This window comes from Leptonychotes weddellii, chromosome 4, assembly GCF_054177405.1.
Source record: "Leptonychotes weddellii isolate Sample4059 chromosome 4, ASM5417740v2, whole genome shotgun sequence".
Classification (NCBI taxonomy): domain Eukaryota; kingdom Metazoa; phylum Chordata; class Mammalia; order Carnivora; family Phocidae; genus Leptonychotes; species Leptonychotes weddellii.
In genome coordinates, this window is record NC_138372.1 from 18,258,940 (window position 1) to 18,285,761 (window position 26,822).

The following is a 26,822-nucleotide window of genomic DNA, read 5'->3' on the forward strand; positions in this document are numbered from 1 at the left end:
GGAGGGCCCTTGGGGCAGCAGCAGCCTGGCACCTGGGGACAAAGGGCGGGGGGAGGAGGGAGAAGCCAAGAGAGGGGTGCCAGGAGGAAAAGCTGCTGGAAATGAAGAGCACGTTCTTCAGCTGGCAGAAGGGCTAAATTGGGGCCCCCCAAGGTGGAAAGCAAGAGGAGAAGGATGCACAGAGGGAGCGTGTGGCCAAGTGGTTTTCACAAGTTACTTTAGCTTTGAAGCACTTGGCTTCAGAGCCCACTTATTCTGAGCGTAAACAAACAACACAAGCAGAACGAGGGCTGCTCTGTTTTCGGCAGGAAGAGGGTAGGAGCCACAGAGCCAGGTCCGGAACCCAGCTATCTGGGCTGATCCCCAAAGGGGCCGGGCGGCACCCACCCCTCCGGCCAGGAGCAAGGTTGCCCTCCGGCTGGCAGTGGCAGCAGACCTCTGGCGCTAGACTCTGGAACATTCTTAGAGCACGTCACCTTTCAGGGCTCCACCTCCCCCCCGGGACGGGGTGTCCCAGGGCCGTCCCTGACTCCTCCTGTCTGCTGCCTGATGCACAGTCACCGAGACCACGGACTCCACCTCCTAAATCTGCCCTGCCCTTCCTCGCGGTGCCCGGCAGGATCACCCTTCCGCTGGACATCATCTCATCTCCTGCCTGGATGACTGGAACCACCTCCTAAACGGGCTCTCCACCTTAAGTCTTGCCCCCTTCACTCAACAGTCTCCAAACTTCTTAAGTGCCTCAGTTCTCCCATCTATAAAATGGAACAACCCCTGGTCTGTGTCAAGGCTGTGTATGAAAACGTTTTGAAAGCTGCAAGTGGTGTACAAGTGGGAAGTGATGTTTTTAGAGCAAAGCAGTGAGGGAGTCACGCCCTGAGATCTGGGGGGATCTGGCCAAAGGTCAGGCCTGAATGGGAGGCAGGACTCTCATGTTTTGAAACTTATGAAATCAAGACGGTATTGTCATTTTCCAAACACTCCCCTCGGGAGCCATGCTCATCCATGCTCCCGTGAGGCTGCGACTGCCACCTGCCCGTGGAAAACAAGAAAAGCCCCTACTTGTGGGGCTGATGACATGCAAGGTCAGTGCCAGGTGCTCCGCATCGACCCCGCGGACTCCTTCAACTCTGCAGGGAAGAGCACACCCCCGTTTACCGATGGGGACGAGAGGCTCAGAGAACAGAAGTCACGTGCCCAAGTCCCACCTGGAACGGGCAGTAGAATGGAGATGAGGACCCAGGTCTGACTGACTCCAGAGCCTGGTGAAGTACCTTCTGGGCAATCACCTCCGTTCTTTGAAGAGAATGGACCTGGCTTTCAGAAACGGCCAGTTCTAGGGCCCCTCATCTGTGGGGTGCATTCCTCTGGATCTGAGCAGTCAAGTTCAGAATAAAGAATGGAGGAGTCCCGGAGAAAGAGGGAGAGGTCAATGGCCTGGCTACAAGCAAGGCTAAAAAAGGAACGCAAAGAGGGGATCGAGCCTGGCACTGAGGGCAGCTTCCGAAGCAGAGGACTCGTTCTTTAAAAACTTTGGGATGGACAACATTTTGTAAGCTTTAGAGCCTGAGACAAATGAGGTCTTCTTACACCTCGTATCTCTGGGTCTCTGGAGCCTTTGAAAGGTGAGCAAGCAGAGGGTCTGAGGCAAGACCAGAGGAAGAAAGCGGTGGCAGGTCAGGTGGTCAGTGATGTCCTCCCTGCTCCTGGGTCAGGGGCATGAATGACATCGCCTCTGGACAGCTGCTAGCCCAGGGTGGTGGTGGAGAATTCCTTTTGTAGGAGGGACCGAGGGACCCCGACTCTACCTGGTTTCCAGAACTTCTTGGCTGTCATCCAGTCCCTCTTGCCATCCTCTGAGTCTGACTGGTCGTCTGAGTCCTCCTGGTCCACGGGCTCGCCCACCCACTGCAGGCCATAGTCACCCAGGAACCGCTGGACGGAGAGAAGGGGCAGATGCGGGGGGCGTGGTCAGCTCAGCCCCTCAGGGAGCCGCCAGCAGCTTCCCGGTCCCCAGCCTCAGGCCTCAGCTCCCAGAGCCCACTGGGCAGAAGGGATGCACCCCCGGGGTTGTGGCTGCTTCCTGGCTGCAGCCGCGGGAAGCCACTTCACCTCCTGGAGCCCATAAGTGTGTGAGGAGGACTCAGTTAAGATCATTCACATCGAGTGCTTAAAGCACAGTGTCTGGGGCCAGGAGGACTTCACTGAAGGCGGCCCTGATGGCAGTGGGTCTGGCCTGAGTGGAGGAGGGGCAGGGACACGGGCTGTGCGGGACCAAGAGGACGTGATGAGCCACACACCGCCTCTCTAGGGCTGGGCCTCCCATCCCCTCTGCCACAGGAAAACTTCTGACTTGTCTACACTTCCTGTCGCTGCTTCCTTGACTCCCTTTCCCTCCTGAACCCACTCTAACCGACCCCCATCTCACAACTGACTGGAACTACTCAGGTGCAGCCACCAACGGCCTGCCTGGTGCCAAACCCAGCGGGTTTCCGCCGTCAGCCCTTCGGACGTCTCACTTTTGCATTTCCAGCCGTCCATGTTTAGAGGTCTCACAGGCATCTCAACATGAACTCATCCCTAATGGTCATGACTCCGTGTCCCCACCTCCCAAACCTCTGCCCCTCCAGATCTCCAGTCTCAGTCAACGGCAACCCCTCCACCTGGGCCTCAGCCATGGCCCGTCAGGTCTCTGAGTGCCACCTGCAATGCAGGCTCGAATCCCTCCACTCTGCTCCAGCTCCTGGCTCAAGCCCTGGCCGTCGCCCCCGGCAACTCAAACTGCGCTTCCACCGGACTCCCCATCCACGCCTCTCAAACTTTCCCATGGTCTCCTATCCTTGAGGACAGAATCCAGCCCTGCACGACGGATGGACGAGCCCTCCTGATGGTCCTTGCCGCCTCTCCTCCTTCTTGCTCTCCATCCACGTCCGCGCAAGTCTGTGTGGCAGGACGTGGAGCCTGGCATCTCTTCTGCCTTGATCCTCATTCCTGGGTCCCCTCCTCATCCTCCAGATCTGCCCGATGCCACCCCGCAGAGTGGCCCAAACTCCAGCTCGCCTCTATCCTGTCACCCATCTAAATATCTAAATACTTCGTCATATGCTCTGTCCTTGTGTATCTGTGTCCTTGTTTATGTCTCTGTCCCCCTCCGGCCTGTCAGCCCCGAGGACAGGGACCACGTCTACCTCTCAGCGCCTGGCAGGGTGCCTGGCACACAGAGATACTTTGTGTGAGTGAAATGAAGTAGTCAATGTGTGAATGCCACCAACGAGGGAGCCGCGACACCCTCTGCCCTGAAGCTGTGGGCACGCCCCCCCCTCCCGTGGCAGCCGCTCAGAGAAGTCCCCCAGGCTGCCAGCACCCTCAGCAGGCTGCTCAGGCGGCCCCAGGTATAGAACAGGCCCGGGAGGCGGGCGCCCTCAACCGCAGCTGTGGCTTGGGGGCTGCTTCTGTGGCCTAAGTCCAGATGGGGCTTTCGAAGTCAGCTCTGTGCAGAGAAGGGGAGGTTAGACTCAGGGAAGGGCTTCTGGTGGGGGGGGGACAGTCACCAGGGGCGGGGGGCACTGAGGAAGCCTGTGTGCCCAGGACCCTCCTTTGAGCCTACGGTCCCCACAGTTCAGGTCCTGCTGTGTGAATGGGTACGTCAGTGGGGGCAATGGGTGGCACCTGGTGAGTGAGACGCCACGTTCAGAGGCAGGGGACGGCCGTGACCATTTGGTGACCACACACGGCCAGGAGCTACGCTAGGTCCTGGCTGTGCAGCAGTGAACAGGAGGAGAGTGGTCCCTGCCTCTGTGGAGCTCACAGTCCCACGGGGGAGAGTGAGGCCCCCTGGGAAGGGCCCCCATCCCGATTTGAGACTGAGGATGAGTGAAGACTCGCCAGGGGAAGGTGGGGAAAAAATACTTCTCGGGGAGAGGGAACAGCACGGGCCAAGGTCCTGAGGTGGGAAGAGCTCGAGGTGGCCAAAGAACCAGAGGCAGGCCCGTGGCTGGAGCGGAGAGGCTCCCGGCGAGAGCCAGCAGGTTGGCAGGGGCCGGCGGGGTCAGGGCGCCAGACCCTCCCTGGCTCTTCCAACTCTGGGTCAGTCCTGAGGAGGGAAACCCGGGAGGGGGGCCGAGAGCCAGGTCCTGAGGGGCAGGCAGCCCTGCGCCACCGCCTCCCTCACCTCCATCTCGCCGACCTGCCGCTGGAGCCGCAAGCATGTGGTCTCCAGCTCCCGGGGCTCCGTCACCGGCCCTGCCGGGAAAGATCCGAGCACTGTGGGGCCAGCAGGGACGTGGCCAGACCACCTGCGGCCTTGCCCCCCGCCCTGCCCTCAGGGCCATTTGGAGAAGCTGCCCCTCGAGAACTCGAGGGGTCCCCCTGAAAACTGCCTCTTGGCCTCTCCCGGGACCTTGAGAGGGGAGGCCCGGACTCTCAGGAGACCGCCACCCCCCAACCTCATGCCCCTGAGGCTCCTGAGGGGGCTGTGGTCCTCCACACTTTTGATGGCGTGCCCGGCGCTCAGGGCTGGGCTGTGTCCGCACTCCGAGGACTCAGTCCCCCAGAGGACGGCACTGTCCTGGTGTGTCATGGCCGCACTCTGGGCTCGGCTGTCCCAGGCCCCACAACAGGGCTCAGCTTAATGCTCTCGGAGCCCTGATGCCCAGGGGCCCCCGGCCCAGGGGAGGTGCCCCAGGAGGGCTGACCAGCCCACCGAGGGCCTCTTACCCTGGTGCTCCTGGAGCGTCTGCACCATTTCCTCCAGGGCCCGTATCTTCCGATCCTGCAGCAGCAAGACAGGGAGGGACAGGCAGACCCGGGGGTTGTCAGAGCACAAGGGAGCCCCTTCCAGATGGGAAGACCCAAACTTCTTGCCTCTGTGGGGCACTGGGGAGTTTAAAGACCCTGCCCCTCTGCCCCGCTTTGGCACAGCCACTGCTCCTATCCCTCAGATGCCCTTGTGGTTCCACTGTGGCGAGGAGAGGCGGGGAGCACCCCCACGTACCCCAGCGCCAGCAGCCACTGCTGCCACCTCGTCTAAGACCACTGGCCTTACTCAGCTCTAGAGAAGACCCTTAGCCTCTCTGCTCAGGTCACAGGGACCCAGATCAGCCCCAGGCTATACGTGGCCCTTGAACTGGGAGGTTCAGTGGGAGAGATGGTTCTAGAACCCACCCGCTCTGGCCTATTGCGGTAGTAAACTCACTGGCCTCCCCAGCCTGGGCCCTTCCACCCCTCAGACCAGACCCTGGCCCTCTCCCCGCCGGGGTCCCACCTTGGACAGCAGCTCATCAGTCTGAGACCTCACTTGCTGCTCCAGATCCCGCATCTTCCTGGTCAAGGTGGCCACCAGCTCCGAGTCATGGAACACGGGGTCTGCCAAACAGACAAAGTCCTGGAGCCCAGGCCTAGAGCAGAGGCTGAAGTGTGGGGGTCCAGTGGAGGGGGACAGGGATCCCCAGAAGCAGAAAGAAGAATAGTAATAGTAGCTGCCACTTAGGTAATAGAGACTGTCCAAAATACTTTGCCTATATCAGCTCATGCTGTCCCCACAGTGTGCCTCAGTTTTCAGGAACACTGCGGATAGACGAGCGAGTCAGCACGGAGGACAAGCAAGCACCCAGATCTGCATGTGGGCTCTCTGAGGGACACATGGCTCGGACTCCTCGAAGAGTAGTGTCACTTTTTAAAAAGGCAAGAACACTGTTCTAGAGTTGTAACAATCAAATGCAGTGCATGACCCAGATTAGAACCTAGATCAGGAAAAACAAGAGCTAGGAGCTAATTCTGGAACATAGGAAATCTGAGCGCAGAAGAGGGGCTTGAGAGCATCACCGAGTCATCCACATTCTTGGGTGCCTTCCCTGTACCGTGGGCATGTGCTTCCTTATTCGGAGGAGACGCTCACTGAAGCATTCAGAGGTGAAATGTCATGATATCTGAAATTGACTTCTAAATGGTTCATCAAAATATATATATATTTACATTCATACACAGGTGTATATGGACAGAGAGAAAGCAAATTAGTGGTAAAATGTCACTCACTGTTGCATCTAGATGGCAGACATATGGGTGTTCACTGTACGATTATTTTAATTTCTTTATAGGCTAGAAATTCTTCAAAATAAAAAGTTGGGGCAAAGAAACCGAGAGAGACACAGAGGGAGGAATGGGCCCTCTCCTCCCCCTGCAGGCTGCCTTGTGTGTGAAGCAGGATCTGCACTGGTCGCCACACAGCCATGTGGGCCGACATGCAAAGGATGGCTCAGTGGAAAGATGGAGAAACCTGAACTTTCTTTTTTTTTAAGATTTTATTTATTTATTTGAGAGAGTGAGAGAGAGAGTGAGCACGAGTTGGGGGAAGGGGCAGTGGGAGAGGGACAAGGAGACTCCCTGCTGAGCCCGACTCGGGGCTCATCCCAGGACTCCAAGATCATGACCTGAACCAAAGGCACACGCTTAACTGACCGAGCCCCGAAACCTGGACTTTCGATGACGTCTTTGAGTGGATGGATGAACAACCCTAGAGCTACCTCCTGGACTTCGTGCTATGCGGGACAGCAAGTCCTCCTCAACGTTCATGCTAGCTGAGTAAGGGTTTTCTCTGCCTCGTAGTCAAAGCTTTGTAATGGCTATACAGACATCTGGACCCGGTCTGTGCATAGAGCGTGGATGAGCTCACGGAGGCAGCGGGGGGACAGGGAGGGGAGAACCCAGGGGAGGAGCACCACACTGAAAAGCTGGGAGGAAAAGAAGGAGCGAGCAAAGAGAGGAAAGAGCCTGGGAGGCAGGAAGAAATCCGAGAGAGCAGTGTCATGGTGGCCAAGAGCCCAGGGCGCTCTGAGAAGGAGGGAACGGTGACCCGTGTGGAATGCTGCTGTGTAGCGAAGGGAGACAGGACAAGCAAGTCCTTGTTTGTGACCTCGGTGGGGAGAGACACTGACTGAGAGTGGGGTGAGGAGCAGACGCCAGGGGAGAGGCAGAGAGCGCATGGGACGGCTCCTTAAGGGGAGGAGCTAGTTATTGGGGTTGCTAACAACAGTGTCCCCAGCTGCGCTGCAGGACAGCCTGACTGTATGCCGCAGAGGCTGTGGGGCCAGGCTCTTCTGGTCTCCTTTTCCCACCTCAATTCCCTGTCCTATCGCGTGGAGCGGTGTTTGGTGGAGGAATGCCTCCCACCTCACAGACGAGGAAATGGGATGCAGAGAGACAGACTGTTGCTTACCCAAGGTATCACAGCTAGGGGAACCTTCTAGCCTCATCCCCAGCTCCTCCGGGCTTGCAGCAGACTCTGACCCTACCTGCCCATGTCTCCCCGGTGCCCAGGCCCGTTCCACCCTCCCTCCTCTGGGAAGCTGCCGGGTGAGCCCCATCTGGGCACCTCTGAGATCGGGGTCACCACAGCCCTTTGGGGACAGTACAGACCAGGCAAGGAGGGCTGTCTGGGGACCGGGGGCTCACCCACAGCAGGCAAGAGTCGGTCCATGCCTCTCTGGGCCTCGCCCCCTCTCTGAGACCCTCTCCTGCTGCTGGGGACCCAGACCCCTTTAGGCCTCTGTTCTCACCTTGTCTCCTCACAGGGGCACCTACAGCGCCATAGCAGGAAGGGACAGAGAGCCTCTCTTCTGAGCCAAGTCCATTATTCAGCACATCTGCCTCGTCTTCTGCAGACAGGGATGCCCAGGTCACTGCTCTGGGGCTGAGGCCCAGAGGAAACTGGGACCCTGGGCTCTGGCCCGGGTGAAGCAGCCTATACTCTGTACCCCCAAGTGTATGCGGATAGAACAAGTGGGATGTCAGGGAGCAACGATCCAGCCAGAGCAGGCTTTCTTGCAATTCTCCCAGCCTGGCTCCCGGGAGGACCCGAGTAGCCAATGCCGGCCACACAGTGGCAGCGAGAATGGGGTTGGGATGCCAAGGTCTGAGCCTGCGGGAGGCAGGGCCGCCAAGCGAGGATGGGGCTTCTGGGGGGAAAGGCGGTAATGGGCTGGGGGAGGCTGTCAGGGGAAGGAGAGCTGGAGTCTGACCCCCACGGCTTCTTGGCACCCACCAGCCAACCCCACAGTGAGTGGAGGGCTTCCCACATTAGCAGTGACATCTCTGCTAAGGGCGCGGGGCCTCTGAATCAGGGAGCTGCCACAAGTCCTGTCCTCAGGGAGGCGTGGGGGTTCTGACAGAGGGCACCATCCTGCTCCTTCTCTCCATCGGCACGACCCCGGGGACACACCGCAGGTACAAGGTGGGGGGGAAACCCGAGGCCAGAACCTGCACTTACCATCTCCGTAAATTTTTATCCCTCGCCTGCTGGGAACCCGGGCAGGAAGGAAAAGGAAGACAGACAAGTTAGGACCCTCTGGAATGTCATCAGGGGAGCGGCTCTGGCACTAGGTGCCCAGCCAAGCCTAAACGAGATGGAGGCCGGGCCTCTGCCTCCCGAGGCTATCTCCTCCCCGAAACCCATCCTTGGCACTGGGGCAAGCCAAGGGACAGGCTTCAAGGTGTCCCCTCATCCCAGCGGAGAAGGGCGGGGAAGGGCTGAAGGGCAGAGGTTTGGGTGGAAGACACAAGAGCTCCCGGGCCCAGGAGCCCAGCTCCAGCTCTGCTTTGAAATGGCTGTGGGACCCCAGCTGCCCTAGATCTCCCTGGCCTTCACATGACTCAAAGCGGTGTTCAGAAGAGCAAGGAGAGAGGTAAAAAAAAATGCTTCAAAAGGATGAAAGCGCAAAACAGATGTAAAGGATTCCCTTTACTGAGGGCCCAGCACGTGGCACCGGCCCATCGGTGTTGGCAAATGGACACCCAAACCGTGCGTACCCAGGGGCTGCGCCACTCCCACCCAGCCCACCCCCTGGCACAGGGCACAAGCCCGCATTCGCTCGGACATGCTGTGGAGCCTCTCTGTCTGAAGAATTTATACAGAGAAAGATACAGTGGTCAGGAAGTCTATGTGACTCCTCATTTTTTCCCTGAGACACTAGGAGCCATTCTCCTAGTCCACAGGGGCCAAGAGGAGGCAGGGGCGTGAACACAAAGACCCCCCCCTCACCCCCCTCCCCCCCGCCCCAGCAGAGGCGGGTTCCTTACCCTGGATTCACAGGCTCTGACTGCAGGGGGACTCTTCGGGTCTTGCCAAGGGAGGCCAAAGGGGAGCTCATAGTTCTACTTCTAGACTCTAGCTGTCAGGGACTCCCTGAGAAGAAAGAAGGAAGTCAGTCCTTGCGGGCTGAGAGGGGGCCCAGGGCTTCAGGACCAGAAAAACATCCTCTTCCCTGGTTTCTTTTCCTAGGAAGGAGCACTGTCCAGGGAGCAGCAGCCCTCAATTCTTCCCACCGCCCCTGTAGAGGTTTCTGGAGGCAGCTTGGCCTCAGGATCCCTGTGCCTGATGTCGGCCTGATCCTCTGGATATCCTGCTCTCTGCTCTGATCCTGGAGGCCACTGGCCTGGCTGGGCAAGGGCGATGGGTGTGTGTGTGGGGGGAACAGAGGTGGGCCAGGAGTCCAGGACTTTCCCAACTTAGAGCCAGGACACAAGACTACCTAGAAGGTCTGGGGCTTTTATCCATCCTTCACGGAGCTGGTTGACACAAAGCTCAAGTGTCCCGTCCCCTCCTACAAGAACCCAGCTGTCACTCGGACTCTCAGAGCCACAGAGGGGCAACCAAGGGAAGGATGCGACCAAGGCACAGTCCGTGTGGAAGGGAGGTCAAGAGCCCAGGCTCTGCAGAGGCTCTGCCGTCCACCAGGCTAACCCGTGCCTGGGTTTCCTTTGACATAAAGTAGGGATGGTGATAGTACCAGACAGGTAGGGTTATCAAGGGGATTCAGAGATAACATTCGTAAAGCACGTAGCCCAGTGCCACGCTAAAAGGAAGCACTTAAAAATGCGAACTGTGTGGTTAAGCGACTGCCTTCGGCTCAGGTCATGATCCTGGAGTCCCTGGATCGAGTCCCGCATCGGGCTCCCTGCTCGGCAGGGAGTCTGCTTCTCCCTCTGACCCTAACCCTTCTCATGTGCTCTCTCTCATTCTCTCTCTCTCAAATAAATAAATAAAATCTTAAAAAAATAAAAATAAATAAAAAATAAAAATAAAAATGTGAACTGTGTGGGACATGTGGGTGGCCCCGTCAGTTGGGCATCTGCCTTCAGCTCGGGTCATGATCCCAGGGTCCTGGGATCAAGTCCCGCATCGGGCTCCCTGCTCAGTGGGGAGTCTGCTTCTCCCCCTGCCTGCCACTCCCCATGCTTGTGCTCTCTCTCTCTGACAAATAAATAAATAAATAAAATCTTTAAAAAAAAAAAAAAAGTGAATTGTGGGGGCACCTGGCTGGCTCAATCCGGTGGAGCCTGCAACTCTTGATCCTGTCAGGGTTGTGAGTGTGAGCCCCATGTTGGGTGTAGAGATTACTTAAAAATAAAAAATATATATATTAAATAAAATCTTAAAATTTTTTTTAACGTGGCTGTTATGGCTTTTGTTACTATACACCAAGGACACTCATACATGTTCGTTCCCTTCCTTCTCTCTTCCTTCTGGAAAGATGAATGTACATCAGGGATGGAATGAAAGGCCACTACTCTATTCAGTGAATTAAGTATATTATGTGGCTAATATCTAGAAACCCTAGAACCAAAAGACCGCCATCAGGGCCTGAATCAAGTTTTTTGAGGACAAATCCAAGGCAGCTGCCCTTTGAAAATGTACGGCATGGCCTCCCCCTGCCGCTGAAGCTTCCCAGCAAGGGGAGCCGTGCCACCTGGAGGCAGCTTCTCTGTCTTCATTCAGAGTTTGGGACTCATGCCCCAGGCCTTGCGTTTCCTCACCCCCACCACGAGCCTTCCCGATCTGCCCCTAGTCTGTCCCCGTCCCTGCTGTCTTGTCCAGGCATCCTCATGGTTTGTGTGGCCAAGTGTGACAGCCCCTCCTGGTTCTCTGAGCCAGTCTCCAGCCAGAGGGATCTTCGGAAACCTAAAGCTAACATGTCACTTCCTAGCTAAAAGCTCCCAATGGCTCCTTCTCGCCCAGAGAAAAGAAATTCCCAAATTTCCGTAACAGAGATGATCAGGTCCCTGCCTGTGTCTCCTGACCTCACTCTCCCATCTCCCCCAACCCCACCTTGAGCCAGATCGGCCTCAAATGCACAGGCCTTGGCACACGCAGCTCCCCTGGCCTGGAACCCCCTCCTGGAATGGCGTCCCCACTCCGACCCGCACCCTTCCTTTGGTTGGGCTAACTCCTCTTTTTTTTGTTTGTTTTTGTCTGTTCTTTAGTTATATTTTAAGTTTTTATTTTTAAATTATTATAGATTCGCAGGAAATTAGGAAAATAGTACAGAGAGGATTTGTGTGCCCTTCACCCAGTTGCTCCCAACAGTGACATTACATGTGTGTATCCTTTTATGCTTTGTCACCCACATGGACATTCCAGGTAACCGTAGTCAAGGTAAAGAACTACTCCATCACCACAGAGATTCCCTCACCCTGAGGATCGCCCTCATGCCAACCCTTTCTGGTCACACCTGTACCATCCCCCACCCCTGGCAACCACTACTGTTTTCTTACTTCAAGAATGTTACATAAATGGAGACATACAGTATTGACCTTTAAAAAAAAAACAGCTTTATTGAGATCTAATTCACATACTTAACCCTTTTAAAGAGTACAATTCAGTGGTTTTGAGTATATTCAGAGTTGTGAAACCATCACCACAATCAATCTCCAAATTCTTATCACCATAACGACCCCTCAGAAGAAACTAGTTTAAAAAAGACAGACGTTAACAAGTATTGGTGAGGAGGTGGGGAAATTGGAACCTTAGCTGGAATGGAAAATGGCACGGGAGCTGTGGAAAACCATCTGGCAGTTCCTCAAAAGGTTACCTTATGGCTCAGTGATTCTGCTCCTGGGTATCCACCCAGGAGAAATGAAAACTTATGTCCACACAAAAACTCGTCTACATGTTCACGGCAGCATTATTCACAAGATGAAATAACCCAAATGTCCATCAGCTAACGGACAGATAAAGAAGTCTGGTATATCCTTACCGTGGAGTATCATATGGCAATAAAAAGAAATGGAAGTCAGGTCACCACATGAATGGACCTCGAAAATATTATGCTAAGGGAAAGTCACAAAACACCACATATTGTTATGACCCTATTGATATAAAATGTCAGAATGGACAAATCTAGAGACAGAAAATAGATTAGTGGTTGCCTAGGGCTGGAGGCTGTTGGGGGGTAAATGCGGGTAGTTGCTAAAGGGTACAGTTTCTTTTTAGACAGATGAAAATGTCTAAATTGATTGTGGTGATGGTTGCACAACTTTCATGAATATCCTAAAAACTGTTGAAATTTATATTTCAAAGGGGTGAAGTGAATAGTATGGGAATTCTATCTCAACAAAGCTATCACAGAAAAAAAAGGGACCTGGTCCCCAAACCAAACCCAACATTTCCCTCAAATTAAGTTCCTCCCACTTTCCCCTTCTTTAGGGGACCCCATCATCCAACCACAAAATTTTCCTCTCCTTCCTCCTCTTAACCCCATCCATCGCCAGACTTTGCAGATTAAACTCCGCAGTGTCTCCCATACAGTTCCTTCCTTCCATACCCACTTTGGTCATCCTCGTGGGGCTCTCCCTGCCCTTCCTTGGGGCTGTCACGACGGCCGCCAAGTGACTTCCCGGTTTCCTGTCTCACTTCAGGCCAATCCAACACACTGTCTCCAGGTTAACTTTCCCATGGATGATAAGAGACCCCTGGGGGTGATGACTGCATCTCCCTATCAGTCTGGGGACTCCTGAGCGCGGGACTGTGTCTCCTCCCTCAGACCCGGGGAGGGGGGGAAGGGGGGCGCTGAGGATAGAGCCACGTCAACTCCCCTCACATGGGGGCTTCCAGGGGCCAACTGTTGACTTCCCCCTCAGGCTGGAGACTCATAAAGGTTAGACTGTCTTCCCTTCAGGCCGGGGCTTTGAGAGGAAAGCTGTGTCCCATTCCCCTACATCTTCAGGACCCAAGTCAGGGCTGCGCTTGACTGATTCATCCTCCGGCACGCCTACTTGGTCTATTCGCACAACCCACGCCAGGCCCCAGTGCTCTCCAGCGCCGACAAGGCCCGGCCGGCTGCACGCCTTCAAGCCCTCACTCTCCAGCTGGAAGCGCTCACGACGCGACTTCAGTCACGACCTAACCCCTCCCTGGGAGCCGCGTCGCCTCCTCCGGCCTCCTCGCGTAGCCACGGTAGGCGGGGGCCCGAAGCCGCTCCCAGGACGCGGAAGCCTGCTGGGCCACCCGGCCGCGGGTCCCGCGGGTCCCGCGGGTCCTCCGGCTCTCGGGGCGAGGGCCCCAGCCTGCGTGCGGGACTCCGGGGCCGCAAAGGTTTGAGCCGGGACTCACCACGCACGCCACGGAGCCGTCCCGCGGCGCCGCCATCTTGTTGTCACGCGGTTTCCCAGGCGACCAGGACCCGTGCGCTTCTCATTGGCTAATTCAAGGGGGTCCCAGCAGGGAACCACCGCCTGTGCTCGAATTCTATTGGCCTACGAATCTAAACTCTTCGCGGGACTGCAAATCCCAGAATCCACCGCCGTGAACGCCTTCGGAGTCTAGAGAAATGGAGGGTTCGTTTATACCCCCCCAGCCTCCACCCCGAGAAAGGAAAGAATCTGGAGTTAGATTCATGAAGCCTCTGAAATCTTAATGTGTAATCCGACAGTGCAACCGTTTTTGCTAAATTGATTTGGGGGGAGATTATACCTCTGAGTCTCTTGTTTCCCCATCTGATCAGTCCAGTACATCTCGGGGGCTTTTTTTGAATATGAATTGAAATGATGCAAGCACTTAATAAGTGTTTCCTAAATCCGAATTTCTCTGCTCACTTCTTGACCAGATGGCGCCCTACAGGGATGCTCAAATCCTAATTCCTTTGTGTAAAAGTTCAGGTGAGACTCCTTCTGCCTTTTTTTTTTTCAGATTTTATTTGACAGAGAGACACAGCGAGAGAGGAAACACAAGCAGAGGGAGTGGGAGAGAGAGAAGCAGGCTTCCCGCTGAGTAGGGACCCCGATGTGGCGCTCGATCCCAGGACTCTGGGATCATAACCTGAGCCCAAGGCAAAGGCTTAACGACTGAGCCACCCAGGTGCCCCTCACTTTGCCTTTTGATAAGACATTGTCTTTGAGTGAGATATTTCCCCTCCCCAGCCTCATCTAAAAAAGTAAGATGTTAGGTTAGATCAACCAGAGGCAGTTTAATTAAGAGTATGGACTTTGGCCTCAGGAGTCCTGGTGCCTGACTTGTGTGTCCTTGAGCAAGGAAACCTTAGTTTCTTCATCCATACAATGGGGTAATACTCACCCTGCAGGGTTGCCCTGAGGATTAAATGAAATAATTATTCACAGTACCTAGCAAACACCCAGACAGAGTAAGTTTTCAAAAACATTTCCTGCTTTAAAAAAAAAAAAAGTATTTCCTGCTTTTAACTATCTTTATCATTATCTCTCAAACTTTCAGCAGTGATGATCTAAAAATAGATGACCTCTACTCTCAGGCACCAACTTCCTTACACCTGGGCTCAACCACCAAAACTCTTGCATATCTCAGACTGCACTTTGTAATATTTTCCATTTGACTTTCTAATCTACTGCCGTCAGGGGAGGGCCAGCTCCTTGAGGCATTCCTTACACACCAGTTGGAAGCTGAAGGGAACTACGAATTAATGAGTGCCTTCCAAGTGCCAGATGCCAGCATTATGAGGTTTACAGATGAGAAAACAAGCTCAGAGAGGTGAAGAGATTTGCTAAGGACTATGCAGGTAATCAGTAAAAGTGGATTCAACCCCAGAACTCTGCCTCCAGAATCTGTGCTCTTTCTAGAAGTTCCCACTTTGGTGAAACAGGCAAGCAAAGATAGGCCAAGGGAGGGGTTCAGGTGGAAAGTGTGACTGGAAGTGAGAGGTGGGAGAGCCCTCTTGCCACTGAGCTTCTCCCAGAAATTTCTCTGAGGCTTGAGATATATGAGTTGAGAAAGCTTTAGGTTATGCGGGGCCAAGTGTTTTTGGGGGGTTGAAGCCATGGTCAGCAACTTTATATTGTCACCTTGTTTATATTCATTCTGCTCTTGAAGGTAAGCAAGGATCAACAGCGTGGGAGGCGGGGGCAGGGGTGGTCTGGCCTCACGAGCCCTGCTGTGGTCTGCCTACTGCCTCCCTTCTCAGCAAGACTGGGGAGCATGGATTGGCATTTACCCAGGCATCAGGGTTTACCACATACCTCCCTCCTACCCAGGACCTGAAGCACAGCCTAAGATCCTGGAGCAGCAGACACTCAACAAACACCTAGGTCATGTGAAAGAGGTGGGAGCCCTATCTACCCTGGTAGGCCAGTCTATTAGTTTTTTTCTAAAAAACATTTATTGGGAGAAGTCAGAACCTTATTATAAAACAAGTATAAATTTTCACATAGAAACTTGGAAAATAATTATAGCCATCATTTATCGAGGATATATTATGGGTCAGCATAACTTATTAAGTCTATAAAGCTGGGATCTGTCACTTGTAGCTGGCTGTTCTTGCTCAAGCTACTTCACTGAGCCTCAGTTTCCCTATCTATAAAATAGAGATACTAATAGAACCCACCTCATAGAATTATTTTTTTGAAGATTTTATTTATTTATTTGAGAGAGAGAATGGGAGAGAGTACGAGCGGGGGGGAGGGGCAGGGGGAGAGGGACAAGCAGGCTCCCTGTACAGAGGGGAGCCCAACGCAGGGCTCGATCCCAGGACCCTGGGATCATGACCTGAGCCAAAGGCAGATGCTTAACTGACTGAGCCACCCAGGCACCCCTTACCTCATAGAATTATTGTGCAAATTAAATCTCATAATGTCACATTATTGATTTTAAAAAGATGTTTTCCAGAAACAAAGTTATAAAAACAAAACTAGAGTCTAAGCTCACCTAATAGTTATTTTTCTTAGATTTCACTATCCCTCATCTTAGGTGGTTCTGGAAATATTTGCAAGGTCTCTAGGCTCACATGAAACTTGAGTGTTGGGAGGACATTAGAGGCCACTCTGTCTAGCTTCCAAGGATTCCCTCTGGACATCTGGGGTGGGGGACACTCGTCCTCTTTTTCATTCCAACCCAGGGTGGATGTTCACTGTTTGATAGCAGTGAACAGACTCTGGACTGGGAGGAGGGAAGTCCTGAACAAGGCTCTCTCTGGGCCTGTTTTCCCACATGCAAGATGAGGAAGTAGACCCCAGACCTGGCATTAGATGATTCTGGAAGTCTCTATTCTTGGGAATGGACAGAGTCCTCTGCTTTTAGGCCATTTCCTGAAAGACTCTTATCAATTATGACCCCTTTGGGGTTAAAGAGTTTATTGGGTCCCAGCAGCTGAGGAGGGAAAGGTAAATAATAAAGGAGAGAGAAGTCCTCGAAGTCCATACATTCCTTTCAGAATAAAACCCTCGCCATCTCTCCCATCTTCCCCTCTTCCCACCCATGTCAAGGCTGATTTATGCATCTTTCATGCCCCACCATCTCTAGTTTAACTGGCATTTAGGGCTTTCAGAAAGATGCCCTCCATCCTTCTCAGTGTTCCAGAAACTATCATGCTCTCTCCTATGTTCAGGCTTCTCCTTCCAGTGAGAACATCCACCTTTGCCTTTTTCCCTTGGGAAAATCCCCCTTAATCTTTCAAGGACTAGCTCAAGTGTTCCTTCCTCCATGAATACGCCTACTCCTCCCAAGCAGAATTACACTCTGCATTCTAATGGTCCTGCTGCCATTATGGCATTTCTTCTTCAGTTTTGTGATTATTACAGTATGTGTCTTCCTCTTAGACTATGAACTCAAGTGAAGAGACCCTCACTCATTCATCTTGCCTCATACACAGTAGGTGTCAATAAATTGCCTGAAATGGATGGATGGGTAGATGGGCAGATGGATGGACGGATGGAGGAAGATTTACCTTAAGGTGCTCTGTGGTACTACTGGATCACAGCCCTTAGTGGGGATGAAAGATGCAGGACAGACCATATTGTAATATGTGCTGCAACCCCCTTCCCCTCCCTCCCAGGGCTTAGACCCCAGTGATAGGTAATTGAGGGCTCCTCCCGCTTCTCTCCTGAACCAACACCCCTCCAGGGGCCTCAAGACTCCTACCCCCTCCCTCCCCACTTCCTGGCTTTCTCTCACCAGTTTTCACTCTCAGTTCTTTTTTCTTTCTTTCCTTTTAACCAGGGATGGAGGCCCCTAAGTGCCCATTCAGGTTTTTCTAAAGCTTGCAACAGGAGGCTTAAAACCATAGAAGGGGGGCACCTGGGTGGCTCAGTTGGTTAGGCGACTGCCTTCGGCTCAGGTCATGATCCTGGAGTCCCTGGATCGAGTCCCACATCGGGCTTCCTGCTCGGCAGGGAGTCTGCTTCTCCCTCTGACCCTCCCCTCTCTCATATGCTCTCTCATTCTCTCTCTCTCAAATAAATAAATAAAATCTTTAAAAAAAAAAAAAACCATAGAAGGGAAGTAGAGGGGTTTTCTTTTACTACCTGGCATGCAAATGAGGCACAAAATAGACTAAGGTAGGGTGATATGGTGAGGCTAGAGCTGGGCTTCACGGACAACCACTGGATCCTCTAAGAGGGAGATGGGCAGGGAATCAGTGACTTCTAGGGCAGCCCCAGAGGTTACATACATGGCTGTGGCTTCAGACAGACCTGTATTCAAGTTCAAATGAGGCTGGCTCCACCATTTACTCCCTTGGACAGGTCACTTAATATCTAAGCCTCAGTTTCTTCATCAGGAAAATGGAGATAATTAGAAAATCTATCACAGGGGCGCCTGGGTGGCTCAGTTGGTTAAGCGACTGCCTTCGGCTCAGGTCATGATCCTGGAGTCCTGAGATCGAGTTCCGCATCGGGCTCCCTGCTCGGCAGGGGGTCCGCTTCTCCCTCTGCCCTCTTCCCTCTCGTGCTCTCTGTCTCTCATTCTCTCGCTCTCAAATAAATAAATAAAATCTTAAAAAAAAAAAAAGAAAAGAAAATCTATCACAGAGCCCCAGTGAGAGAATAAAGTGAGAGAATGTATAAAGAATAGAGCACCATCTAAGCAGCTTCGTGATTTATCTCATCCTCCACCCCTCCCTGGGACTTCATGGCCATCCCCACTCCAAATCCCTTCTGCTACAGTTTAGTCACCAGCTTGTCCCTCCCCTAGCCCTCCTCCCATCCATCCTAGATTGATACTGTGAAAATTAGTAAAGGGAAACCTCACTAAAATGTAGTCGGGAGGCCCAGAAGGGGGAGCTCTCATGCCATATCACTCAAGGCCAATTACAGGAAGAATTGTCAGTTGCGGACCCCAAGAAAAGAAGTGTCCACAGGAAAGAATCATCAATTACAGGCCTTAACAGGAAGAGAGGTACATTGCATCTCCTACAACAAATCAACTATTCCAACAACTCAGCCAATGAGAAACTGTCACCACCTTGAACTCATGCTTTTCTTCATTGGACCTTTGTTCAAAACAACTCCTCCCAACTTTCTCCTTCTTCTCCATAAAATGTTTCTCTCCTTTGTTTGTTGGACTAGCCTATGGTATTTGCTGTAGGTTGTTTGTCCTAAAGTGTAATTCTCTACTTATGCCCAAATAAACCCATTTTTGCTGGTAAAATAACTGACAGTTTTATTTTCAAGGTTAACATCACCTGGTGTCAGAAGTGGGATCCAGAGACGACCCTATCCCCTCCCCACTGCCAACAACTCCAAGGCCGGTGAGCAAGCAGGTGCCAGTACTCACCGGGACCACTGAGCTCACTGCTTTCTTACTGACACTGGAGCTTGAAGGTGAGTCTCTGCTGGAATTTGAGCTCCACTCTCATTGTGTTTTGTGCTCTCTGGGCTTTATTCAGGATCTGTTTTAAGGATTTGTCCTTTCTTTTTTTTTTTTTTTAAAGATTTCATTTATTTATTTGAGACAGAGAGAATGAGAGAGAGAGAGCACATGAGAGGGGGGAGGGTCAGAGGGAGAAGCAGGCTCCCTGCCGAGCAGAGAGCCCGATGCGGGACTCGATCCAGGGACTCCAGGATCATGACCTGAGCCGAAGGCGGTCGCCCAACCAACTGAGCCACCCAGGCGCCCCAGGATTTGTCCTTTCTAAGAGTACTTGTCTGGCTTTTGGTTTGACTGCTTTGGGGAACTGGGCTATTCCTATTGGAACTATGCTGTTTAGGATTTTTCTTCCCCCTCTAGAAAAGCCTGTAAGAACTGGGATCCCAGTAATCAAAATGCTTTGAGAGTGCATTCCCCCTTTCTGGCACCCCAGCTGGTTTTATGTTTAAAAATTTCAGTCCCTTTTCATGTGCATTTCTAACTAAATGGATCACTTAACCAAAAGTAATTTAGAACACAAATGCTCATTATGGGGAGCTTTCAATCACCCCAAACTTACTTTTCTCAAAACTGAATTGAATAGCCATGGCTCTAAAATTGTCAAAATGACATGAAATGCCTCTTTTGATGTTTTAAAGCTTCCAAATGTTATCAGGAATCTAAAATTGCCTCTCTACAAAGTACAATTTCTGGACTGAGGCAAACAAACAACTAAAGATAAAAGGGCTTCTGAGGCCTCTCTTTTCCCTCCCCCATTTCCTTTGTTTCCAAACACACAGTCCCTTTATTTATTTATTTATTTATTTATTTATAAAGATTTTATTTATTTATTTGACAGAGAGACACAGCGAGAGCGGGAACACAAGCAGGGGAAGTGGGAGAGGGAGAAGCAGGCTTCCCGCCGAGCAGGGAGCCTGATGCGGGGCTTGATCCCAGGACCCTGGGATCATGACCTGAGCCGAAGGCAGATGCTTAACCGACTGAGCCACCCAGGTGCCCCCACACAGTCCCTTTAAATTAAGTCTTCTGAGGATTCAAATAACCCCCAAATGTCTTCTGTTCCCTGGATGAAGGCCAAATTGTGAGCCATAGTTAAAGAGTTTCTTATGAAACTGACTGAGGACCCTCATAGGTTTGCTGAAGAATTAATAGTTATTCAAACTTACCAACCTGGTTTCTCAGATTTATATCAGTTAGTTTGTTGCTGAGGACCAGGCCAAACCTTGGCTAAAACTTGCCTGATGGGCACATCATGAACAGGATTTTAAAAAACAAGCCCCTAACTTATGGCTAGAATACTTGCTGAAAACCTCCACTGAGCAATGGCGATAGCTTTCCCTAAGCCTCTTAATTGGAACAAAATTCAGGCTTGCACACAAAAGTCTGATGAACCTGTTCATGACGATTGTAATCAACTTCACATTGTTTTCAAAGAAAACTCTGGTCTTCCTTTAGATGCTGGATCCTCTCGGGGAGACTTTCTTTATTAATGGGCTGAACCAGGATCTTTCTCTTTCAGTTGAAAGGACCAGGATGGAATGGGAAACTGTGTCCACTCCAGATTTAGTTAATTTGGCAAACCAGGTCACTTGCACCCTAGATGAGTCACCTAAAAGAAAGACTGCTAAAATTAATTTTCCACTCTGGCAAATCCGGCCCCTAAACAAAACCAAAAAATGTCCCAGTTTCAGCTATTATTGCAAAGGGCCAGGACGTTGGAGAAAAGATGGTTACAAACTCAAGTGCCCCCGGCATCTTTAGCCCCCTAGCCAGCCTTTCTAATGTCCTCCCAATTCCCACTGTCGGGGCTCTGAGGAACTACAGAGGCTCTTCCCAGTCCTTCCTCTTTATCAGCTCAGAGAAACCACTCTCTAGAATGAGAGTGAATCTCTGTCCTTACAGATACCAGCCCTACACTATCAGTGCTCAGCCCCACTGCAATAAAACAGCACCTGCCTTGGGGCACTAAAACAGTTTGCTCACTTTGGCGGCACATACACTAGAACTGGAATGATAGGGAGATTAGTATGGCCCCTGCGCAAGGAGTACTAAACAGCTCAAATGGAGAGGTCTCTAATAAACCTCAACAAGTTCCTCTGTCTGTACCTATTCTCTTTCATTTTGGCTCTTTGAGAGACACACCTTTTTCTCTGAAGTTCTTCTGTCTCCATTTATTAGGCCACGATTTCTATTTTATTTTTAAGATTTTATTTATTTATTTATTTGAGAGAGAGGGCACAAGTGTGGGGAGGAGCAGAGGTACAGGGACAAGCAGACTTGCACTGCCCAATGCAGGGCTTGATCCTATGACCCTGAGACCAGGACCCGAGCCAAAATCAAGAATCAGACACTTAACGGACTGAGGCACCCAGGCACCCCATCAGGCCAAGATTTCTTGAGAGTAGTACCATGTCAGAATTTCCTTCTCCCAAAAGGGGGAAATAATTCTAGAATTTGACGGTAGCCATCAAAATAGCTAAGCAAGTGAATTAAATGAGTTTTGACTTTTTTAATTTGCTCTACTTCTAATGGCACGATAGCTGACTCTGGGGACAATGATCATTAGTCCCTATTGGATCAGGTACCACCCTTCTTATGGGCAAAATCTTCAACTGATATTGGCAGAATCCATAGGGCCTACCTCCCCTGTCCCACCTATCCAAAATACAATCCAGGGAAATCTGTTGGCACTGCTCCCAGACACTTTAAATGGCCTGATGGACCCTTTGAGTTTTGACACTCGCCCCGTCTCATCAATATAAATATGTTTTAGTTATGGTTTGTGTGGGGTTTTTTTTGTTTTGTTTTTTGTGGTTTTTTAAAAGATTTTATTTATTTATTTGACAGAGAGAGACACAGCCTGAGAGGGAACACAAGCAGGGGGAGTGGGAGAGGGAGAAGCAGGCTTCCCGCAGAGCAGGGAGCCCGATGCGGGGCTCGATCCCAGGACCCTGGGACCATGACCTGAGCCGAAGGCAGACGCTTAACGACTGAGCCACCCAGGCGCCCCCATGGTTTGTGTTTTCTCACTGAATTGAAATCTTCCCTTGTAGACAGGCCATTGCCTCTTCTGTGGCTAAAATTCTGTTAGAAAAGATTATCCCTATCTGGGGAACCCCTCTTGCACATCATAGTGATTGGGGAACCCATTTTACTGGGCAGGTGCTTTGACAAGTCTGTGCTGTTTGGCCAGTTTTGCAATACTTTCATTGTCCATGCCATCCTCAATCCTCAGAGCTAGTCAAACATGGCACTATTAAAACTCAACTGGCAAATTTGTAGAAACCCTCCAAATACCTTGGCCTGACGCATTGCTATTTTTCCTTCTAAATCTCAGATCCAACCCCTTGGGAACACATAGATTCTCACCCTTTGAGATAGTTACAGTAGGTCCAATGCACTTGGCCCCTGCCTCCTTTGACCCACAATTAATAAAAGAAGTCGTACTTCAATATAGTAAAGGCGTAATTGCTTCCATTAAAAATAACCATGCTAGGTGGTACTGGCACAAAACAGACACATAGATCAGTGGAACAGAATAGAGAGTCCAGAAATGGACCCGCAACTCTATGGTCAACTAATCTTTGACAAAGCAGGAAAGAATATCCAGTGGAAAAAGACAGTCTCTTCAACAAATGGTGTTGGGGAAATTGGACAGCCGCAGGCAGAAGAATGAAACTGGACCATTTTCTTACACCATACACAGAAAAAACCTCAAAATGGATGAAAGACCTAAATGTGAGACATGAATCCATCAAAATCCTAGAGGAGAACACAAGCAGCAACCTCTGTGACCTCGGCTGCAGCAACTTCTTGCTAGACATGTCTCCAAAGGCAAAGGAAACAAAAGCAAAAATGAACTATTGGGACTTCAAGATAAAAAGCTTCTGAACAGCAAAGAAAACAGTTGACAAAACCAAAAGACAACTGACAGAATGGGAGAAGATATTTGCAAATGTCTTATCAGATGAAGGGCTAGTATCCAAAATCTATAAAGAACTTATCAAACTCAACACTCAAAAAACAAATAACCCAGTCAAGAAATGGGCAGAAGACACGAACAGACATTTCTCCAAAGAAGACATATAAATGGCCAACGGAAACATAAAACATTCTCAACATTACCCGGCATCAGGGAAGTACAGATCAAAACCACAATGAGATATCACCTCACACCAGGCAGAATGGCTAAGATTAACAACTCGGGAAATGACAGATGTTGGTGAGGATGTGGAGAAAGGGGAACCCTCTTACACTGCTGGTGGGAATGGAAGCTGGTGCAGCCACGCTAGAAAACAGTATGGAAGTTCCTCAAAAAGTTTAAAATAGAGCTATCCTACGACCCAGCAATGGCATTACTAGGTATTTACCGAAAAGATACAAGTGTAGTGATCCCAAGGGGCACCTGCACTCCAATGTTTGTAGTAGCAATGTTCACAATAGCCAAACTATGGAAAGCCCAGATGTCCATCAACAAAATGAATGGATAAAGAAGATGTGATATATACATACAATGGAGTATTACTCAGGCATCAAAAAAATGAAATCTTACCATTTGCAACGACATGGATGGAACTAGAAGGTATTATGCTAAGTGCAATAAGTCAATTAGGGAAAGCCAATTATCATATGATTTCACTCATATGAGGAATTTAAGAAAGAAAACAGAGGATCATAGGGGAAGGGAGGGAAAAATAAGACAAAATCAGAGAGGGAGACAAACCATAAGAGACTCTTAACTATAGGAAACAAACGGAGGGTTGCTGGAGGGGAGGGGGATGGAGGGATGGGGTAACTGGGTGATGGGCATTAAGGAGGGCATGTGATGTAATGAGCTCTGGGTGTTCTATGCAACTGATCAATCACTGAATTCTACCTCTAAAACTAATAATACACTATATGTTAATTAATTGAATTAAATTAAATTAAACAAATAATAACCATGCTGGGGCGCCTGGGTGTCTCAGTCGGTTAAGTGTCCGACTCTTGATTTTGACTCAGGTCATGATCTCAGGGTTGTGATACTTAGCCCCAGGTCAGGCTCCATGCTGGGCGTGGAGCCTGCTTAAGATTCTCTCTCTCCCTCTCCCTCTGCCCCTCCCCCCACCTTCTCTAAATAAGCAAACAAATAAATAAATAGAATAACCATGCTTTGGTGGAGCAATCTTTTCATCTTGCACTCTTGGGAGATGAAGACCTTAAACACCATACCCTGCAACCTGGAGATTTTGTCTATTGGAAAAGAGACATTCTAGAAAGACTTTTCAGCCTCGCGGGAGAGGCCCCTCTCAGGTGTTGCTAGCCAAACTCCCGGGCCTAGAATCTTGGATTCACACGACACAAGTCAGGAAAGCACCAAACCCTGATTGGACCCGCCCACCATCTGGTGACCTGAAAGTCAAGATTTCCCGGAGTCTGAGCCGACTACATCCGACAGACAATGTTGCCAAGATGTCCAGACTAGGCCTGTTAGAAGGTTCAGGATTCATAAAAGTCTCTCTTTTTCATGTGAACTATTAACAGACTCTGCATTCTTATCCAAATTCATATTTTCTGAATTTACAGCTTTACCAGCTATATTACTGATAACACATTTCATGTCAAAGAGTTCTTTTGAGATAAGAATACTGTGGGGTTTTTTTGGTTTTTGGGTTTTTTTTTTAAGATTTTATTTATTTACTTGACACAGAGAGACAGCGAGAGAGGGAACACAAGCAGGAGGAGTGGGAGAGGGAGAAGCAGGCTTCCCGCCAAGCAGGGAGCCTGATGCGGGGCTCGATCCCAGTACCCTGGGATCATGACCTGAGCTGAAGGCAGACGCTTAACGACTGAGCCACCCAGGCGCCCCAAGAATACCGTTTTTAAAACATATTTGAAGTTTTGCTGTTTTGCAAAAATTTAACCAACTATTGCTTCATGGTCATACCTGCACTGTGTCTTCACAAATGCCCTCTGTGAATTCTTTCAAAGGGCTCTTGCGGTATTCACTGTTTTGCGTTCATGACCAAGTTAAATAGGCACTTCCGGGAGGCATAGGTCATTGGGGGTTTGCCTCCACAGGGAGAACTTTTCTCCCCTATGTTGGAATAAATGCCAATATTTTCAGTTGGCTACTTTCAGGCCTAGGGTCCTGGTTTGGAACCACAAATTTTATCTTTGGAATTGTCATACTACTTTTGATTCTGTACTTGTTGCCTGCCAGACCTTTCTAAAATGATATACCCAAAAAGGAGATGATCTCCGATACTACGTTCTTGATAAATGTGAACTAAAGGCGGGAAGTGCCTGAGAGTTCTCCTGCTTCCCCTCCTTCTTCCTCCAATGGGAATTTCCAACCTGTACAATTTCCTTTATTTGGGAAATGACACCCAGGGAAGACCCGTTCTGGCACTGAGGAACAGAAGGTCACTGAATTAGGAAAACCGGACTCTTGATCAGGGATGCTTTTGGAGAAAGATCTTGATCACGAGGAGGAAATGTGGAAAGAAAAGGAAACCTCACTAAAAATGGAGCGGAGAGGCCAGCAGGGGGAGCTCTCAGGCCATATCACCCAACCTCAATTACGGAAAGACTTGTCGGTTACAGACCCCAGCCGGGAAAGGGAAGTGGACCACCCCAGCAGCTCAGCCAATGAGAAACCAGCACCCTGGACTTGCCGCCTTCTCTCCTTTAGACTTCTGTTCAAAACAACTCCTCCTAACTTCCTCCTCCTCCGTTAAATAAGGTTTCTCTCCTTTGTTGGGCTAGCCTCTGGGTTTTGGTGTAGCTTGCTGGTCCTGAATTGCAATTCTCTTCTATTCCTGAATAAACCCGTTTTGGATCAAATAACTGTTTCACTGTTAAGGTCAGCAATACAAACAACCCGTCTGCTATTTTCTGTTTCCAAATCACAAAATTCTAGGCCTTAAAATAATCATCCACTCCAGTCTTCTCACCTGAAAGGTGAAACCTGAGGTTTGGAGGGAATGGGCTCACCCAGGAGTTAAGTCTCTGGATTCCTAAAGCTGTGCTCCTTTGATTTCGCAGAAATCTATTAACCCTAAGTTTTCATGGTCCCCAAACGTTCGTTCTGAAACTGTGGAGCCAGCTACAACCTTACCTTGAAACCTAAGCCTATCTCAGTCTCTTTTTTAGCTCCTATCCCTTGCTCCAATATTCTCAATTATATTGCATTTAATCCTCTGGCAGCTCTTGGCGTTAAAGATTCAGAGAGGCACAGTTGCTAGCCCAGGTCTCAGGGTTTATAGGTAATTAGACCAAGATTCACTCCCCACTCTGCAAGACTCCAAGCTCAGGGCCCTGCTTACTGTCCCACAGAGGCTCCCTTGGTTTGCCCACCTCCCATCCCAACACTTGCCTCAGTCCCTATCCAGAACCTACCATCTACAGCAGGCCTTAGAACCTAGGGCCTGGTGTCCTCAATCATGAGGTCTGCAGAAAAGTAGAAGTACCCCACCCCACACCCATAGGCCCTCCTTCTTCCTGCTTCTACCCCGCCTCTGCTGCCTCCTGGTTCAAAAGCAGCCAAGCCAAGAGGCCTGCAGACAAGCCTGCGCTCATCTCTAGAAGCTGCTACCAAGACAGCCACCAAGATTCTCCAAAGATGAAGGGCTCCTTCTTCCTCCTACTCACCATCAGTCTCCTGGTTCTGATTCAGGTAAGAACAGCCCCTTGGAGCCCCCTGACACCACCACCCAGGACTCCCCAGACCTGCCTGGCAGGGGAGGGAAGAAATCCAGGCTCCTGGGCACTCAGCCTTCTTCCAGGAGAACAGAGGGTCCCAGCAGGAGAACCCAGGACTCAAGGGGCCTGGTCCCAGCATTCCAGCCCTTCTGGCTGGACGCAGACTGCTTGAGGCTGGGGAGCGTTCGCAGGGTGCCAGGCACAGTGAGGCACACAGGGGGGTGATGTGGAATAGGAATGACAAGGCTTGGGGAGACAG

The 26,822-nt window shown here is 50.8% G+C and overlaps 1 protein-coding gene and 1 long non-coding RNA gene across 9 annotated transcripts in view; one reads left to right on the forward strand and one right to left on the reverse strand.

The window, feature by feature from the left end:
* The window catches only part of UBXN11 (UBX domain protein 11), a 21,949-nt gene extending 8,488 nt beyond the window's left edge, over positions 1–13,461 (reverse strand). For 3 of the 8 annotated variants that reach the window (XR_014144744.1, XM_081817796.1, XM_006746634.3), the window contains exons 1-8: positions 13,385–13,461; positions 9,073–9,178; positions 8,264–8,292; positions 7,554–7,652; positions 5,264–5,364; positions 4,717–4,771; positions 4,172–4,242; positions 1,809–1,935 (exon numbers count right to left, since the gene is read on the reverse strand). Coding sequence is in view for 7 of the 8 variants with exons in the window: in XM_081817796.1 (XP_081673922.1) it covers positions 1,809–1,935; positions 4,172–4,242; positions 4,717–4,771; positions 5,264–5,364; positions 7,554–7,652; positions 8,264–8,292; positions 9,073–9,143 (553 nt within the window). In the remaining variant the exon portion in view is untranslated. The remainder of the gene's footprint in view (positions 1–1,808; positions 1,936–4,171; positions 4,243–4,716; positions 4,772–5,263; positions 5,365–7,553; positions 7,653–8,263; positions 8,293–9,072; positions 9,179–13,384) is intronic. The other 5 variants (XM_031017427.2, XM_031017429.2, XM_031017428.2 and 2 more) reach the window with 5 other exon arrangements.
* Positions 13,462–14,592: 1,131 nt separating this feature from the next.
* LOC145721207 (uncharacterized) lies at positions 14,593–26,485 on the forward strand. Its single transcript, XR_014144745.1, has 3 exons — positions 14,593–14,801; positions 18,685–18,834; positions 25,466–26,485. It is a non-coding gene; the product is annotated as an uncharacterized LOC145721207 (long non-coding RNA).
* The last annotated feature ends 337 nt before the right edge of the window (positions 26,486–26,822 follow it).